The sequence below is a fragment of the Olea europaea genome, chromosome 8, assembly GCF_002742605.1.
Source record: "Olea europaea var. sylvestris chromosome 8, O_europaea_v1, whole genome shotgun sequence".
In the NCBI taxonomy this organism is placed as follows: domain Eukaryota; kingdom Viridiplantae; phylum Streptophyta; class Magnoliopsida; order Lamiales; family Oleaceae; genus Olea; species Olea europaea.
The window spans coordinates 7792494-7806731 of record NC_036244.1 but is presented as its reverse complement, the minus strand read 5'-3'; the positions used below and the strand labels follow the sequence as shown (position 1 = coordinate 7806731).

General features: G+C 34.0%; 2 protein-coding genes and 1 non-coding gene across 7 annotated transcripts; 1 reads left to right on the top strand and 2 right to left on the bottom strand.

The window, feature by feature from the left end:
* Positions 1-3738: 3738 nt before the first annotated feature.
* On the top strand, positions 3739-3810 carry TRNAG-UCC. The gene has a single exon. It is a non-coding gene; the product is annotated as a tRNA-Gly (tRNA).
* A 1428-nt stretch (positions 3811-5238) lies between these two features.
* LOC111398709 (6-hydroxynicotinate 3-monooxygenase-like) lies at positions 5239-7373 on the bottom strand. 2 transcript variants are annotated; one of them, XM_023025752.1, is made up of 4 exons: positions 7026-7373; positions 6211-6512; positions 5894-6104; positions 5239-5791 (listed from the first exon to the last, which is right to left on the bottom strand). In XM_023025752.1, exons 1-4 carry the CDS (start codon positions 7272-7274, stop codon positions 5276-5278), a joined length of 1278 nt encoding a protein of 425 aa, XP_022881520.1. In that variant the 5' UTR covers positions 7275-7373; the 3' UTR covers positions 5239-5275. The 2 variants fall into 2 exon arrangements, with proteins under 2 accessions (XP_022881520.1, XP_022881521.1); XM_023025753.1 differs by having other exon boundaries at positions 5626-5781.
* Positions 7374-7506: 133 nt separating this feature from the next.
* LOC111398711 lies at positions 7507-11761 on the bottom strand. 4 transcript variants are annotated; one of them, XM_023025759.1, is made up of 8 exons: positions 11610-11761; positions 10850-10892; positions 10673-10765; positions 10509-10571; positions 10211-10306; positions 10059-10136; positions 9778-9828; positions 7714-7812 (listed from the first exon to the last, which is right to left on the bottom strand). In XM_023025759.1, the coding sequence occupies exons 1-7, from the start codon at positions 11708-11710 to the stop codon at positions 9784-9786; spliced, it is 519 nt and encodes a 172-aa protein (XP_022881527.1). In that variant the 5' UTR covers positions 11711-11761; the 3' UTR covers positions 7714-7812; positions 9778-9783. The 4 variants fall into 4 exon arrangements, with proteins under 4 accessions (XP_022881525.1, XP_022881527.1, XP_022881526.1 ...); XM_023025757.1 differs by lacking the exon at positions 9778-9828 and having other exon boundaries at positions 7507-7812; XM_023025758.1 differs by lacking the exon at positions 7714-7812 and having other exon boundaries at positions 9778-9962.
* Between the last annotated feature and the right edge of the window lie 2477 nt (positions 11762-14238).

The following is a 14238-nucleotide window of genomic DNA, read 5'->3' as shown; positions in this document are numbered from 1 at the left end:
TACATTCTAAAAAATAAGGTAAAATTTTTTGGAATGAAACAACTCTATCTCACTTTAATCCTGCAACAATCAATGAGAACAAGATATTGAAAAACATCATTCATTTGTAAAGAGTTGTAAATCGATTACCTGATATATTTGTTGATACAAGAAAAATGACGAAATCATATATTTCAGTAGAAAATATTTCAACAAAAATTGATGTCCCTAAAAGATAATCTGCTATAGCAAAAAAATTTCAAATACGCTAGAAGCGTGATCGATCAATTGGTTCAAAAAATTCTGTACCTCAAAAAAGAAAAATACAAGAAAAATCCAACAAAAATTTTTGGATGAAGCAACATTAAAAAATATTGATTAATCAAATATTGAAAATATGGTTCTTGAAGAAACACAAATTTTTGAAAATAATGATGTTGACAATCGAACTCCGATCTAACAAAAACAATTCGCTAACTCCACCTCAGGCAGGTGTGAGTTCGGTCACTGCTCCCAACTCGGACTCGCCCGTCGTTATCTCAGAAAAACATCATGATTACTTCCTATCACATCACCCTGTCAATCATATACACTTGCGACAAGTGACGTCATCACCGCCCATAACCACCAATCCGAAGACCTGATCCTCAAATCTCTTGTAGGTCATCATTACCTGAGAAAAACATTGACACATGGCCATCGACCTCGTCGACCAATCACAAGAGAATTCGATGACCCGAGTTTCTAGCTGGGTGCTGTAGCTGATTTGACCGATTTGATGTAATTTCGGCTGAAATTATGTATAAATAGTTGAGTATAACTCTTGTAAAAAAAAAAAAAAAAAGCACATTCATGTAAAAGCTTATGGTATTTTGTGGTCTTTTTCAACAATAAATTCCCCCTTTTCTTAAAGTTGGTTTAAAATTAGCCTTGCTAATTTTGACGTCAACAAATGAGATTTCAATAAATTATATGTTATCTCATAAATTATAGGAATGAAATTTTGTTGTCATAGACAATATTTTTACCTTTAAATTAACTCTTGATATTATGCAAAAATAAAGATCCTGAACTGTAATCCGAAAAAAAAAAAAAAAAGCACATTCATGTAAAAGCTTATGGTATTTTGTGGTCTTTTTCAACAATAAATTCCCCCTTTTCTTAAAGTTGGTTTAAAATTAGCCTTGCTAATTTTGACGTCAACAAATGAGATTTCAATAAATTATATGTTATCTCATAAATTATAGGAATGAAATTTTGTTGTCATAGACAATATTTTTACCTTTAAATTAACTCTTGATATTATGCAAAAATAAAGATCCTGAACTGTAATCCGTTAAAGACTGTCAATATAGAAATGATTTGTCAAAATGGAAAGAAACTATACTGGCGGAATTAAATTTTTGAGAGAAAAGGAAAGTGTTTGGACCCCTAGTTCAAACATTTGAAAATGTAATCCTTATTGAATACAAATGAGTTTTTGTATGAAAGAAAAATGAAAATATTGAAATTACAATATACAAAACCCGACTCGTAACTTAAGGTTTTTCACGAAGACCAGGAATTGATTATAAAAAATATATTCTCCTATAATAAACATTATCACTTTTACATTTTTAGTTAGTTTGATTGTTTACAAAAGCTCAATATGTGCTCTATGAATGTAATAACTGCCTATTTGTATGGTTCATTTGATATTGACATATATATGAAAATCCTCGATGACTTAAAGTGTCATAAAAAAATGATACATACTTGAGAACCTTGCTCTCAATTAAATTGCAAAGCTCATTATATGGATTGAAACAATCTAAACGCATGTGGTATAGTCGCCTTAACTAATAATTGTTGAAGGAGGGTTACGGAAATAACGATATCTGCCTATGTATTTTCATAAAGAAAAGAAGTATTGGATTTGCAATTGTGGTAATTTATTTTGATAATTTAAATTTAATTGAAATTTCTGAAGAGTTCAATGAAATTGCAGATTATTTGAAAAATGAATTTGAGATGAAAGATTTGGGAAAAATTAAATTTTGTCTTAGGTTGCAGATTGGACACTTTCTAGAAGGATTATTTGTTCATCAATCTACATATACAAAAAAGTTTTAAAACATTTTTATATGCATAATGTACATCCATTAGCATTAACTATGGTTGTTCGATAGCTTGATGTACAAATGATCCCTTCGTCCACTTGAAGATTGGAAAAATGTTCTTAATTCTGAAGTACTATATTTTAGTACAATTGGAGCATTAACTTATCTTACAAACTGCACTCGACTAGATATAGGTTTTTTTGTAAATCTCCTTATAAGAGATAGCTCTACACCAACTCAAAAACATTGGTGTTAAACATATTTTTCGTTACCTACCTATTCATTTGGTGATTGAACAGTAGTGGCTAGAAATTAACAGATACCACATGTTTGTTTCCATTTTTGTGGAGTTACTGATTTTACTTTTTTCCCTTTTTCGTTAATTTGAAAGACAGTTTTTGTCTAGCAAAATACTTGATGATAATTAAACCCGAGTCAACACTCGTGGGAATTATAAAGTAGAACAAGAAAGTTAATGACAACAAGAATTGATTATTAATAATTAGCAATTTATTAGAGAATCTTGGTATTAGTTTATGTTTTGTTTGGATGTTAATTAAAATATTAAATAAGTTGTCTTATGGGAATAAGTTTCACTCTTCATCAGGGGCGGACCCAGAGCTTTTGTAATGTGGAGTCAAATGGATTTTGCTAATTGTATAGTTTTGTTTATCATCTCGTTGACAAATGTTGAGTCGACGACGAGTAAATCGAGTTGAATGTACGAAATAAATGAATTGAAATAAAATTAAAATTCAATGTAGAAAGTAAATGAAATTCAAATTTAATTCAAAAGTAATTCATTACATTTAATCTATAACTATCCTAAAATTTTTTACATCATACTTCATGTAAAATTTGTCAATAAAACGATGTAAATCATATTAAAAAATTTATTGTGCAAAACTAATACACGTTAACGAAATAATTAAAAAAATTTAAAGAAAAGAAGAGTTAGACGTCTGTTTTAAAGACCTATGTTAGACATACGTTTAACTATTTTCGATATCCGTTTGGACTATTTGATATGACTACAATGTAGTTCTCAAAACGAGTTTTTAAATGACGTAGGCAATTTGTGGATTCAGCTAGAGTGCGATCATCGGCAAATTTTTAAAGTTAGCATATTATAGAAATTCTAAAAATATTAGTTTGAAATGGCCTAGTTTGATGCGCTGTAATTTTTATTGCAGTTGATCGTGTCACGTGCCATTAATTAGAGGAAAATTAAGCTGTGAATACTTCGAAATGATATTAATAATACAATATTTCAACTTCGTTTGATATCCTATAACGCGCACATTAAAGTAAGCCGTGAAAGAAACGATTACAAAATTAAAATAATAATAATAATAATAATAAAATAAAAAATAAGAGGTGGAATCATTTGATCCCACATGGCCCCATGTGGTTCTGCCCATGCTCTTCATAACTTTTATAACTAATTAATGAAGAGGTTGGAGGCATAAGATATTGTTAAATTTCGGAGTCACAACTCGCGAAGGTATAGTTAGGTCACTTATTTTGTTTTTGAACTCGTGCTTGTTGGCAACTATTTTACGTCGGGTTTGATGCAGGTTTCTTGCATTGAAGGGAAATTCAGAATTGGCGTATTATTAGTTAGAAGTTATATTTGGATTAGAATTGAAACAACATCAAGGCGTTTGTAGTCCAACGGTTAGGATAATTGCCTTCCAAGCAATAGACCCGGGTTCGACTCCCGGCAAACGCAATGTTATTTTTTACTTGTCCTTGACTGAGGTGCCAACTGCGCATGAACGAAGTCATCTAAGTACAAATTTGCACATGTATCAAATTGGACTTTCAGTGCCACTTTGATATAAATTTTTAGAAAATAAAATTGATAGAAAAAATTTATGAGATGTGTGACTAAAATGTATATATATATATATATATATATATATATATATATATATATAGTTAAGAGTAGTCAGTGTGGAGTGTTGGTGATTCGCTGTCGATATAAATGCAATATCAAGAGCTCTCTAATGATTTTGGGACTGGAGATCGGCTTGACGAGCCCTGTATATATTTTTTCGTGTCGAATAGATATATTGCTTGAAGTATTAGTGAACTTTAAGGGTAACCGATGATACGATATTTGAAATTGATATCGATATACAAGACGTGTTAGGAGATCTCTTGGTGGTATTGAGATTGCAGATCTGTAAGACGAGCATCGTATACATAAATCAGGTCTGTCCTAATTCATATATATATTCTAGCCCTTGTTTGAGCCACATTCTTTAGAAAAAAATTCATTCTTAAGCAGTGATTTGACATCATTTCAATCACACATTTTTCAATAAAAAATTATTACACGCATGTTATTGGCCTATTAATATTGTATAGGAACTTGAGAGGAGATCATATTGTGAGAAGGGTGTATATGCTCATGCATATTGTTACTTGTCGAGCATTTCAGTTTTGTGGTGTTGGTGTGACAAAGCATGTATTGAAGGTATTGGGTACTTGACCCGTGCAACGGATCCACGCAGACGAGACGTGACTTGGGTTCCGATCTGAATCGGCTTCAGTGGGTCTCGCCGTCTCTGTTCTTCCTCCCTCCCTCTTCGTTCTACAAGAATATAATAAAACTAGTGAGTAAAGTTTAAAATATTATTTGTTCACTAAAAATAATCTAATTTTTTCTGTTCAGTGCAATTTCATTTTCTCCGTACTTGATGATCCTATCCCGTGATATCATAATTTTGATAATACTGATCAAAATCTCACTTGAAATTATTAATTTCTCTTGGATTTTGATCTGTGTTTAAAATATTGCATATATAGGAGTATAAGTGAGACAGGCATTTCCTCTAAAATTTGCACATTGATAATGAAAACTTAAATTTTTGTTGAACACAACAAAATTAAATGAGAGTTGCAGCTGGATTAATGCATCTGCTAGAAACTTGATTGATTATTATGGTCTCCACTGGTATACTGTTAGAACAGTCATTTATTATTCTCTCGTTTTGTGTTTGGTAAATGGTACTAAATGGTACGAGAAAGAAAAAGAAAGTTAAAATCTTATTTCTAGTTAAAAATGTTTTACAGTTTCTAAGTACATCGGCAAAAGCCATAAGAACCCAAGGAACGTTCTCGACCATGACATGCTCATTTCATCACATCAATACGAAAAAAATGAACTTTATTCATAAATTTAGAATCGACTACATGAATTCATGGTTTATCAATATAGAAGGAGTTTCAGAGAAAAAAGGGATGTTTCTTAGCTGCAGCTTCACACAATCTTCTTCACTTGCTGATCTTGGATCGAAGGGCTCACGATCAGCAAGCACTAAACCTTGTTTGATACGTCCCATTCTCCGTGAAAACAAAACCTGTTCTGCATTGACTGGGAGTCGAATAGACTGATATTCTTCAAGAGCCGAATTTAGATTCTCCAATCCCCATTTCTCAAGGCATTTGCCCAAGACTGCAGCATCTAGTATCGACATGTTTGTGCTTCTCGCGCCATGAGGACTTACCGGGTGAGCTGCATCTCCGATCAAAACCACGTTATCCCAAACTACTCGTTCTAGTGGCTCACTATCGTATATTGCATTCAGGAAAGGCTCGTTAGTTTCTCGCATTAGTTTCACAAATTCTGGAACCCAAACCTTCTCTGCCGCTTCATACATGTCTTCAATCATGTCTCTGCTGACTTTAGTTGTAACTGAATTTCCCTTATATAAAAGAAGATTGCTCGTTATAGCGATGTTCATGTCTTAATGTCATAGCAAAAAATCATGGTATAATACAAAACAAGGATAAGAGCAAGAACATACCTCAAGATCTGGCTCTGGTTGATTAACATACCAAATCCAGTTCATCCTTTTGTTAAATAACTCGTAAAGGATACTGTGAGTTCCAACTCCTAGGATAAAGTAATTGCACTTGCCAAGCTCGGGAAATGCCTTCTTGAGTTGCAGAATGGTTTCTGAGTTCTCATTTCCTGAAAAATCGAGGACCCCTCTCCAAGCACAGTAACCCGAATATCTAACCATAAACAATGTCATTCCAAGAAACAAAGTGTCATAGTTCTTGAATTCTCATTGCAGAACAAGAGAAAAAGGTGAGTATCGTATCTGTTTTATTCACAAACCTGAGTTTAAGGTCGGGGAGTAAAGTTTTACGAATGGAAGATAGACAACCATCCGCGGCAACAAGCAAATCACCTTCTATATAAATTGTATCACCAGATTGAATCACTTCAGCGCTAACTTTCACAGATTTTGCATCAGAGACGCTAAAGGAGAGGAAAAAATGCCCCCATAAAACAACTCCCTGAGGCAGTGCATTGTATAATAGGCTATGAAGATCAGCCCAATGTGCTGCTCTGAAATTGAAGTTTTCATCTCTCGTCAGTGTCCAGGTAATTTTCTTGTCCCAGTCTGTTGCTTGTTCCTAAGATTACACAAGGATTTACAAAGTGGAAAGCCAGATAATTCCAATGTTATTTTGAAGGGAATGAAGTTCTAAGTTGTTAAAATTGCACATATATCAGATGGTATCGTATCAAACATAAGTGTCCATAGCGGTGCGTCTTAGCCTAACGAGAAAATAGATGCCGAGAGGTCTATACAGCACCAAGACCTTGTCACTAGTTAGACTCGAACCAAACACTCCATCTATTTTTGTTTACTAAAAGCCAATCAAGCTTTCTCCCTACTAAACTCTCTTTCCAGCATTCCCGCCTTCATTTTCAGCCTATTAATCCCGAAAAGGTTGCATCAATCTCCAGAATCATTGTTCCGTTCATCAGTGATGACTTAAAGAACAAACTTATACGTTAATTCGGGAATAAAAATCAGAGCAAAAGGACAAGATGAATGTTTAAATACTTCTATGAAAATGAATTGATAAAGCTTAAATGAACTGTGATACATATGTTTTTTTGCCTGAATATTTTTTACGCACATGATCAATGGTGAGAGGCAAAGTGCTGAATTCAAGAGCCTGCGGTTGATTCAGCCACGACCGGATGAGTTTCTGGGACAAAGGGTCAATTCCAAGACCGGCACCGGTGGCACTACTGATGGGGGCTGAAGGTGTTTTCTCGAGCACCACCACATCCCACCCAGCAGCGATAAGAGCGTGTGCGCAGGATATCCCGGCTATGCTGCCTCCCACCACCACTGCCTTGGCCTTCCTCTTTGCTTCATCCATCTCACTCTGTCACTGTGTGCGCGTGCGCGTCTTCCAGAGAGAGAGAGAGAGAGAGAATCTTGATTCTGAGAAAATGGTGGGTGGGGTGACAACAAAAATTATCATATGAAGGTATCAAGACTTTACGAGTCACGACAGGAATATCATGCTAATACTTACGTGTTAAAGTTTGTCCCATGTCAATTATAATAATATATGAGAAGATTTAACTTTAAAGGACCCAATTAGAATGAGAAAATGAAAGTTAATTTTTATGAAAATTATTTTATAAATGTACATGCACTTAGCTGTAATTATATCTTTAAACGACCAGATTGAACAGCACTAGTTACAATTTGTACATCCTATTACACATGTACAGAAGCTTAATATCTGTGGGAGTAATTCAATGCTCCAATCGTGTAGCACAATTAATTGATTTAGCTCCACCGTCTCCGAGCTGGTGATCCATTCAGTAAGCCACACCACCAGAAAAACTATCTCCGTCGTGAAGGAGAGATTCTGTAAGCCAATAACCATCCCAAGAACCCCCAACTCTCTGAAAATCAGAAGCCACTAGTGAATTACATTATCAAGAAGTGCAAAGAACAGGGATTTGTACCTTCCATATAAGAAAAGATATTTGCAGAGACAACTAAGAAAAATGGAGAAGGAAAACGTGAAATATATGAAATGCAAATAAAAACAATTAGACCATGACCCATAAGATAGGTCCATTTTTTCCAACTGAACGTGTGCAGATTCCACAACACCACCACAATTTATTTGAGCAGGTTTCAGCCAAAGAAGGAAAAAAAAAAAAAAATCCACAAAATAAATTTCACCGAGGATTTTGATAATAATGAGATGAAGATGATTCCCTCAATCTCAAATCCCAGTCCCCTTCTCATATCCAAGTCAAATCATGTAATTCCAAACAGCCATTTGAAAATTTTGCCAGTTCTTGATGTCAGATTGGTACCTTGGTTTAATTTGTATTAATCAAGAAACAACCGAACACAGCTCCTTCATCCTCCCGCATCAGCAAGACAGCAATAAAAAATAGCTATTGGCTCATAGACACTATGGAATAGAATAATATTTGCTGTCACAATATTTTGGTCAAGAGACGCTCACTGGGAATTGCAAGGTTTGGAATTATTAGACCAAAAGTTCAGGAAAGTGATCTCAGAATTGTATCTTAAATATCTTTGGCACAAGGATCTGAAGATCTAAATGTCAGTTATCAAAAGCAACACACACCTGAACCATTGTAAATTGAAATATTTCTTCTTCCTCAGGTCGAGCTCCCCGTATCCAAACTCGCTGCTTATAGCTATTCTGTTTCACGTATACTTACCTTCAGGAGATAGATATTGTAATTCGTTGTATGGACAAATATAAAACTCCATTACCTCCTTCACAAGTAAACTGCTTAAGATCTTTCTTTCCCGGTGACCTAGCAAAACTCTGTAACTTGAATGGTGGAAGATCCGCCTAAACCGTTCGAACTGCACAAATTACAAGACAATATAGTAGGAACAATGCATTGATTTGGTACTTTGATGATTGAGCAAATTTGAAATGCTTCAGATAGTACTTCACTTTTCCCATATACTACATGGTACCTTTCTGGGTGGTGGCAACCAAAATCATGAAGAAGAATTGTAAAAACAGCCAACGTAAATTTATAAAAATTAAATACTTACTGACCTGCCCTAAATCAAAGAAGGGCCCAAAATAGGTAGATCTTTCAAAAGGATCGAATCCAGCAAACTGATGGAACATAACATCAGTGTGATCATGATAGCAACAGGTGAAAAATATCATATCAAAGTCAATAAATACAAAGCAACAGTTTGGAGATTATAAAGTACCCTATACATGACTTCAATCCCATAATCTGGCCGAGGTTGGTCATTGAACATCAATGCATCAAGCTGGTATCGCACAGCTTCCTCTGCACTAAACTATTACAACATAGATTTTAATCAACATGGTACAAGAGAAAGATGGCAGCATGTGTTGGATGAGTTCTATAGTTAGAAAATTACACTTAATCTCGGACCAGAAGGTCTTTTCCTGCGAGACTCAAGCCTACAAATATAAATTGAAATAAATCAGAGAAATATATGTTGATCTTGCAAAACTTATGGGATGTCAAGAGAATTTAATGCAGACCAAATTTGCAGAACTATCAATCTAAGCCAAGACGTAGCTACAAAACTAGTTCAAGATATTCATGAAAGAAGACAACAATCATTATAAAGTCCAATGGATCGAAAGTCTCGAGGATCAATCCCCTCTCCTACGACTTAGCACTTCCCAAGAACAGAGCCAAAAAAAAAAAAAAAAAAAAAAAAAAAAATCCACAAAATAAATTTCACCGAGGATTTTGATAATAATGAGATGAAGATGATTCCCTCAATCTCAAATCCCAGTCCCCTTCTTATATCCAAGTCAAATCATGTAATTACAAACAGCCATTTGAAAAATTTGCCAGTTCTTGACGTCAGATTGGTACCTTGGTTTAATTTGTATTAATCAAGAAACAACCGAACACAGCTCCTTCATCCTCCCGCATCAGCAAGACAGCAATAAAAAATAGCTATTGGCTCATAGACACTATGGAATAAAATAACATTTGCTGTCACAATATTTTGGTCAAGAGACGCTCACTGGGAATTGCAAGGTTTGGAAATATTTGACCAAAAGTTCAGGAAAGTGATCTCAGAATTGTATCTTAAATATCTTTGGCACAAGGATCTGAAGATCTAAATGTCAGTTATCAAAAGCCACACACACCTGAACCATTGTAAATTGAAATATTTCTTCTTCCTCAGGTCGAGCTCCCCGTATCCAAACTCGCTGCTTATAGCTATTCTGTTTCACGTATACTTACCTTCAGGAGATAGATATTGTAATTCGTTGTATGGACAAATATAAAACTCCATTACCTCCTTCACAAGTAAACTGCTTAAGATCTTTCTTTCCCGGTGACCTAGCAAAACTCTGTAACTTGAATGGTGGAAGATCCGCCTAAACCGTTCGAACTGCACAAATTACAAGACAATATAGTAGGAACAATGCATTGATTTGGTACTTTGATGATTGAGCAAATTTGAAATGCTTCAGCTAGTACTTCACTTTTCCCATATACTACATAGTACCTTTCTGGGTGGTGGCAACCAAAATCATGAAGAAGAATTGTAAAAACAGCCAACGTAAATTTATAAAAATTAAATACTTACTGACCTGCCCTAAATCAAAGAAGGGCCCAAAATAGGTAGATCTTTCAAAAGGATCGAATCCAGCAAACTGATGGAACATAACATCAGTGTGATCATGATAGCAACAGGTGAAAAATATCATATCAAAGTCAATAAATACAAAGCAACAGTTTGGAGATTATAAAGTACCCTATACATGACTTCAATCCCATAATCTGGCCGAGGTTGGTCATTGAACATCAATGCATCAAGCTGGTATCGCACAGCTTCCTCTGCACTAAACTATTACAACATAGATTTTAATCAACATGGTACAAGAGAAAGATGGCAGCATGTGTTGGATGAGTTCTATAGTTAGAAAATTACACTTAATCTCGGACCAGAAGGTCTTTTCCTGCGAGACTCAAGCCTACAAATATAAATTGAAATAAATCAGAGAAATATATGTTGATCTTGCAAAACTTATGGGATGTCAAGAGAATTTAATGCAGACCAAATTTGCAGAACTATCAATCTAAGCCAAGACGTAGCTACAAAACTAGTTCAAGATATTCATGAAAGAAGACAACAATCATTATAAAGTCCAATGGATCGAAAGTCTCGAGGATCAATCCCCTCTCCTACGACTTAGCACTTCCCAAGAACAGAGCACCCAAGGAAAGTTGCTATTTTTGTTCTAAAGTTTGAGGCACGCTGAAACCGAAGACCATGATTTTCAATGTGTTTATGATTTATGGAGCAATTAAAGTAAGAAAACAGGTTTCGTTACAGTAAGGATACAAAATCACTATTTACACAACCCCCATGAAATAATTCAGGCAAACCCCTAACAGCACACCTGCTATTATCTTTCTTTATATTATAATTAGCCAATTATTCGCAAAAACTCACACACTCGAACATAAAAAATCATAGAGATATTGATTACACGGGATATCTACATGGATCAGGCATAAATAACATTCGGATAAACACCAAATTTCGCACTGCATATCAGTAACAGTGGTAAAAAAGGAATTTCCAAAAAAATTACAAAATCATACCCAAAAAAAATATATATATATAAAAATAGAGCTTCATATATATACAAAGAAATAAATAGAGAGATACAAAGAAAGAAGACTACCAATCCGGAGATAGAAAGTCAGGAACGTCGGACGCGGAAGCTCGAATTCGATGGCATAGAGGTTTGAAAGATGGGGAGAGTAGAGATGCACCAAACGACATCGTTTCGCGGTACAATTTGTTTCTCGTTTCGACCTTTGTGGAAGACGTAATGAAGAAAAATGTCGTGTTTGCAGCTATTGAAGTCGCAAATTGAACCGTTTTGGCTCAAAATAAAATTACACATTATTTTGATCAACAAAGGATTGTTTAATAGAATTTATTTGAGAATAATCAGTTATTAAATAATATTTTTTGAAGAATGTATAGTTAAATTATAATATTCTATTAGCTCAACTCAATGATTTGTAAGCCAAAAAAGAGACAATTTCAAAAGACAACAAGTATCTAACGTATTAACAGGCAAATATCTTTCAGCCAACAAAAAGTTCGTAAACCAATTAAATAAGTACATTCATTTGCATTTCACTCTTCGCTCATGTTTCACTCTCTCTCTCTCTCTCACACACACACAGAGGTTGAATGCATGCATATTTGTAAAGCCCCAGTTTGGTTTAGATTAAAATCGAATTAAAAATATCAAGTCAAAGTAAACAATTAATTTTAAACACATATTTTACGCAATCCACAATTTTTTTACCACATTTCATAAATTTTTTTAAATATCAAAATTTATTGAAAATTTGATTATAATCTATATCAAACAAGGGCTAAGTTGGATGAGTTCTATAGTTAGAAAATTACACTTAATCTCGGACCAGAAGGTCTTTTCCTGCGAGACTCAAGCCTACAAATATACATTGAAATAAATCAGAGAAATATATGTTGATCTTGCAAAACTTATGGGATGCCAAGAGAATTTAATGCAGACCAAATTTGCAGAACTATCAATCTAAGCCAAGACGTAGCTACAAAACTAGTTCAAGATATTCATGAAAGAAGACAACAATCATTATAAAGTCCTATGGATCGAAAGTCTCGAGGATCAATCCCCTCTCCTACGACTTAGCACTTCCCAAGAACAGACCACCCAAGGAAAGTTGCTATTTTTGTTCTAAAGTTTGAGGCACGCTGAAACCGAAGACCATGATTTTCAATGTGTTTATGATTTATGGAGCAATTAAAGTAAGAAAACAGGTTTCGTTACAGTAAGGATACAAAATCACTATTTACACAACCCCCATGAAATAATTCAGGCAAACCCCTAACAGCACACCTGCTATTATCTTTCTTTATATTATAATTAGCCAATTATTCGCAAAAACTCACACACTCGAACATAAAAAATCATAGAGATATTGATTACACGGGATATCTACATGGATCGGGCATAAATAACATTCGGATCAACACCAAATTTCGCACTGCATATCAGTAACAGTGGTGAAAAAGGAATTTCCAAAAAAAAAAAAAGCAAAATTATACCCCCAAAAAAATAAAATAAAATAGAGCTTCATATATATACAAAGAAATAAATAGAGAGATACAAACAGAGAAGACTACCAATCCGGAGATAGAAAGTCAGGAACGTCGGACGCGGAAGCTCGAATTCGATGGCATAGAGGTTTGAAAGATGGGGAGAGTAGAGATGCACCAAACGACATCGTTTCCTCTGCCACGCGGTACAATTTGTTTCTCGTTTCGACCTTTGTGGAAGACGTAATGAAGAAAAATGTCGTGTTTGCAGCTATTGAAGTCGCAAATTGAACCGTTTTTTGGCTCAAAATAAAATTACACATTATTTTGATCAACTAAGGATTGTTTAATAGAATTTATTTGAGAATAATGAGTTATTAAATAATATTTTTTGGAGAATGTATAATTAAATTATAATAAATTTTATTAGTTTATATGTAGAATATTTTACTATGTGAATATGTGGTGGAGAATGATCATATAACAAATACTTTAAATTTTTAAAAGATGACAAAGAGGGATTAAAAGTCTTTTGAAATTAAATCGTTCAAATATTCTTTCGATGTGAATTTATTAAATATTTGGGATGCGGGTGCTAAGATTTAAAGATTCGGAACGTGATGATACCATTTTGAAAGTTTGAAAAATGTTGCATATTTTCGAGTCGACTTACACATTTACATTTCTAATTATAATCAATTGAATCAACTTAACTATCCGTTATTCAAAATTAGTATTCTATTAGCTCAACTCAATGATTTGTAAGCCAAAAAAGAGACAATTTCAAAAGACAAGTATCTAACGTATTAACAAGCAAATATCTTTCAGCCAACAAAAAGTTCGTAAACCAATTAAATAAGTACATTCATTTGCATTTCACTCTTAGGTCATCTCTCTCTCTCTCTCTCTCTCTCTCTCTCTCACACACACACAGGTTGAATGCATGCATATTTGTAAAGCCCCAGTTTGGTTTAGATTAAAATCGAATTAAAAATATCAAGTCAAAGTAAACAATTAATTTTAAACACACATTTTACGCAATCCACAATTTTTTTACCACATTTCATAAATTTTTTTAAATATCAAAATTTATTGAAAATTTGATTATAATCTATATCAAACAAGGGCTAGGAACGTTTTACGAACCTTTTACTTGGTTTCCTTGTCAAGTCAATATGCTCTTCCACTATGGCAACTGTCTTGAGCGTATGATG

Coding starts and splice junctions, on each gene's coding strand:
- LOC111398709 (XM_023025752.1), bottom strand. CDS start 7,274: ATGGATGAAGCAAAGAGGAAGGCCAAGGCAGTGGTGGTGGGAGGCAGC. Junction 6,513..7,025: donor TGCCTCTCACCATTGATCAT/GTGCGTAAAAAA, acceptor GTGTAATCTTAG/GAACAAGCAACAGACTGGGA. Junction 5,792..5,893: donor AACCAGAGCCAGATCTTGAG/GTATGTTCTTGC, acceptor CTTTTATATAAG/GGAAATTCAGTTACAACTAA.
- LOC111398711 (XM_023025757.1), bottom strand. CDS start 11,710: ATGTCGTTTGGTGCATCTCTACTCTCCCCATCTTTCAAACCTCTATGC. Junction 10,137..10,210: donor GCAGTTTACTTGTGAAGGAG/GTAATGGAGTTT, acceptor TACGTGAAACAG/AATAGCTATAAGCAGCGAGT. Junction 7,813..10,058: donor TTCAATTTACAATGGTTCAG/GTGTGTGTGGCT, acceptor TCTGATTTTCAG/AGAGTTGGGGGTTCTTGGGA.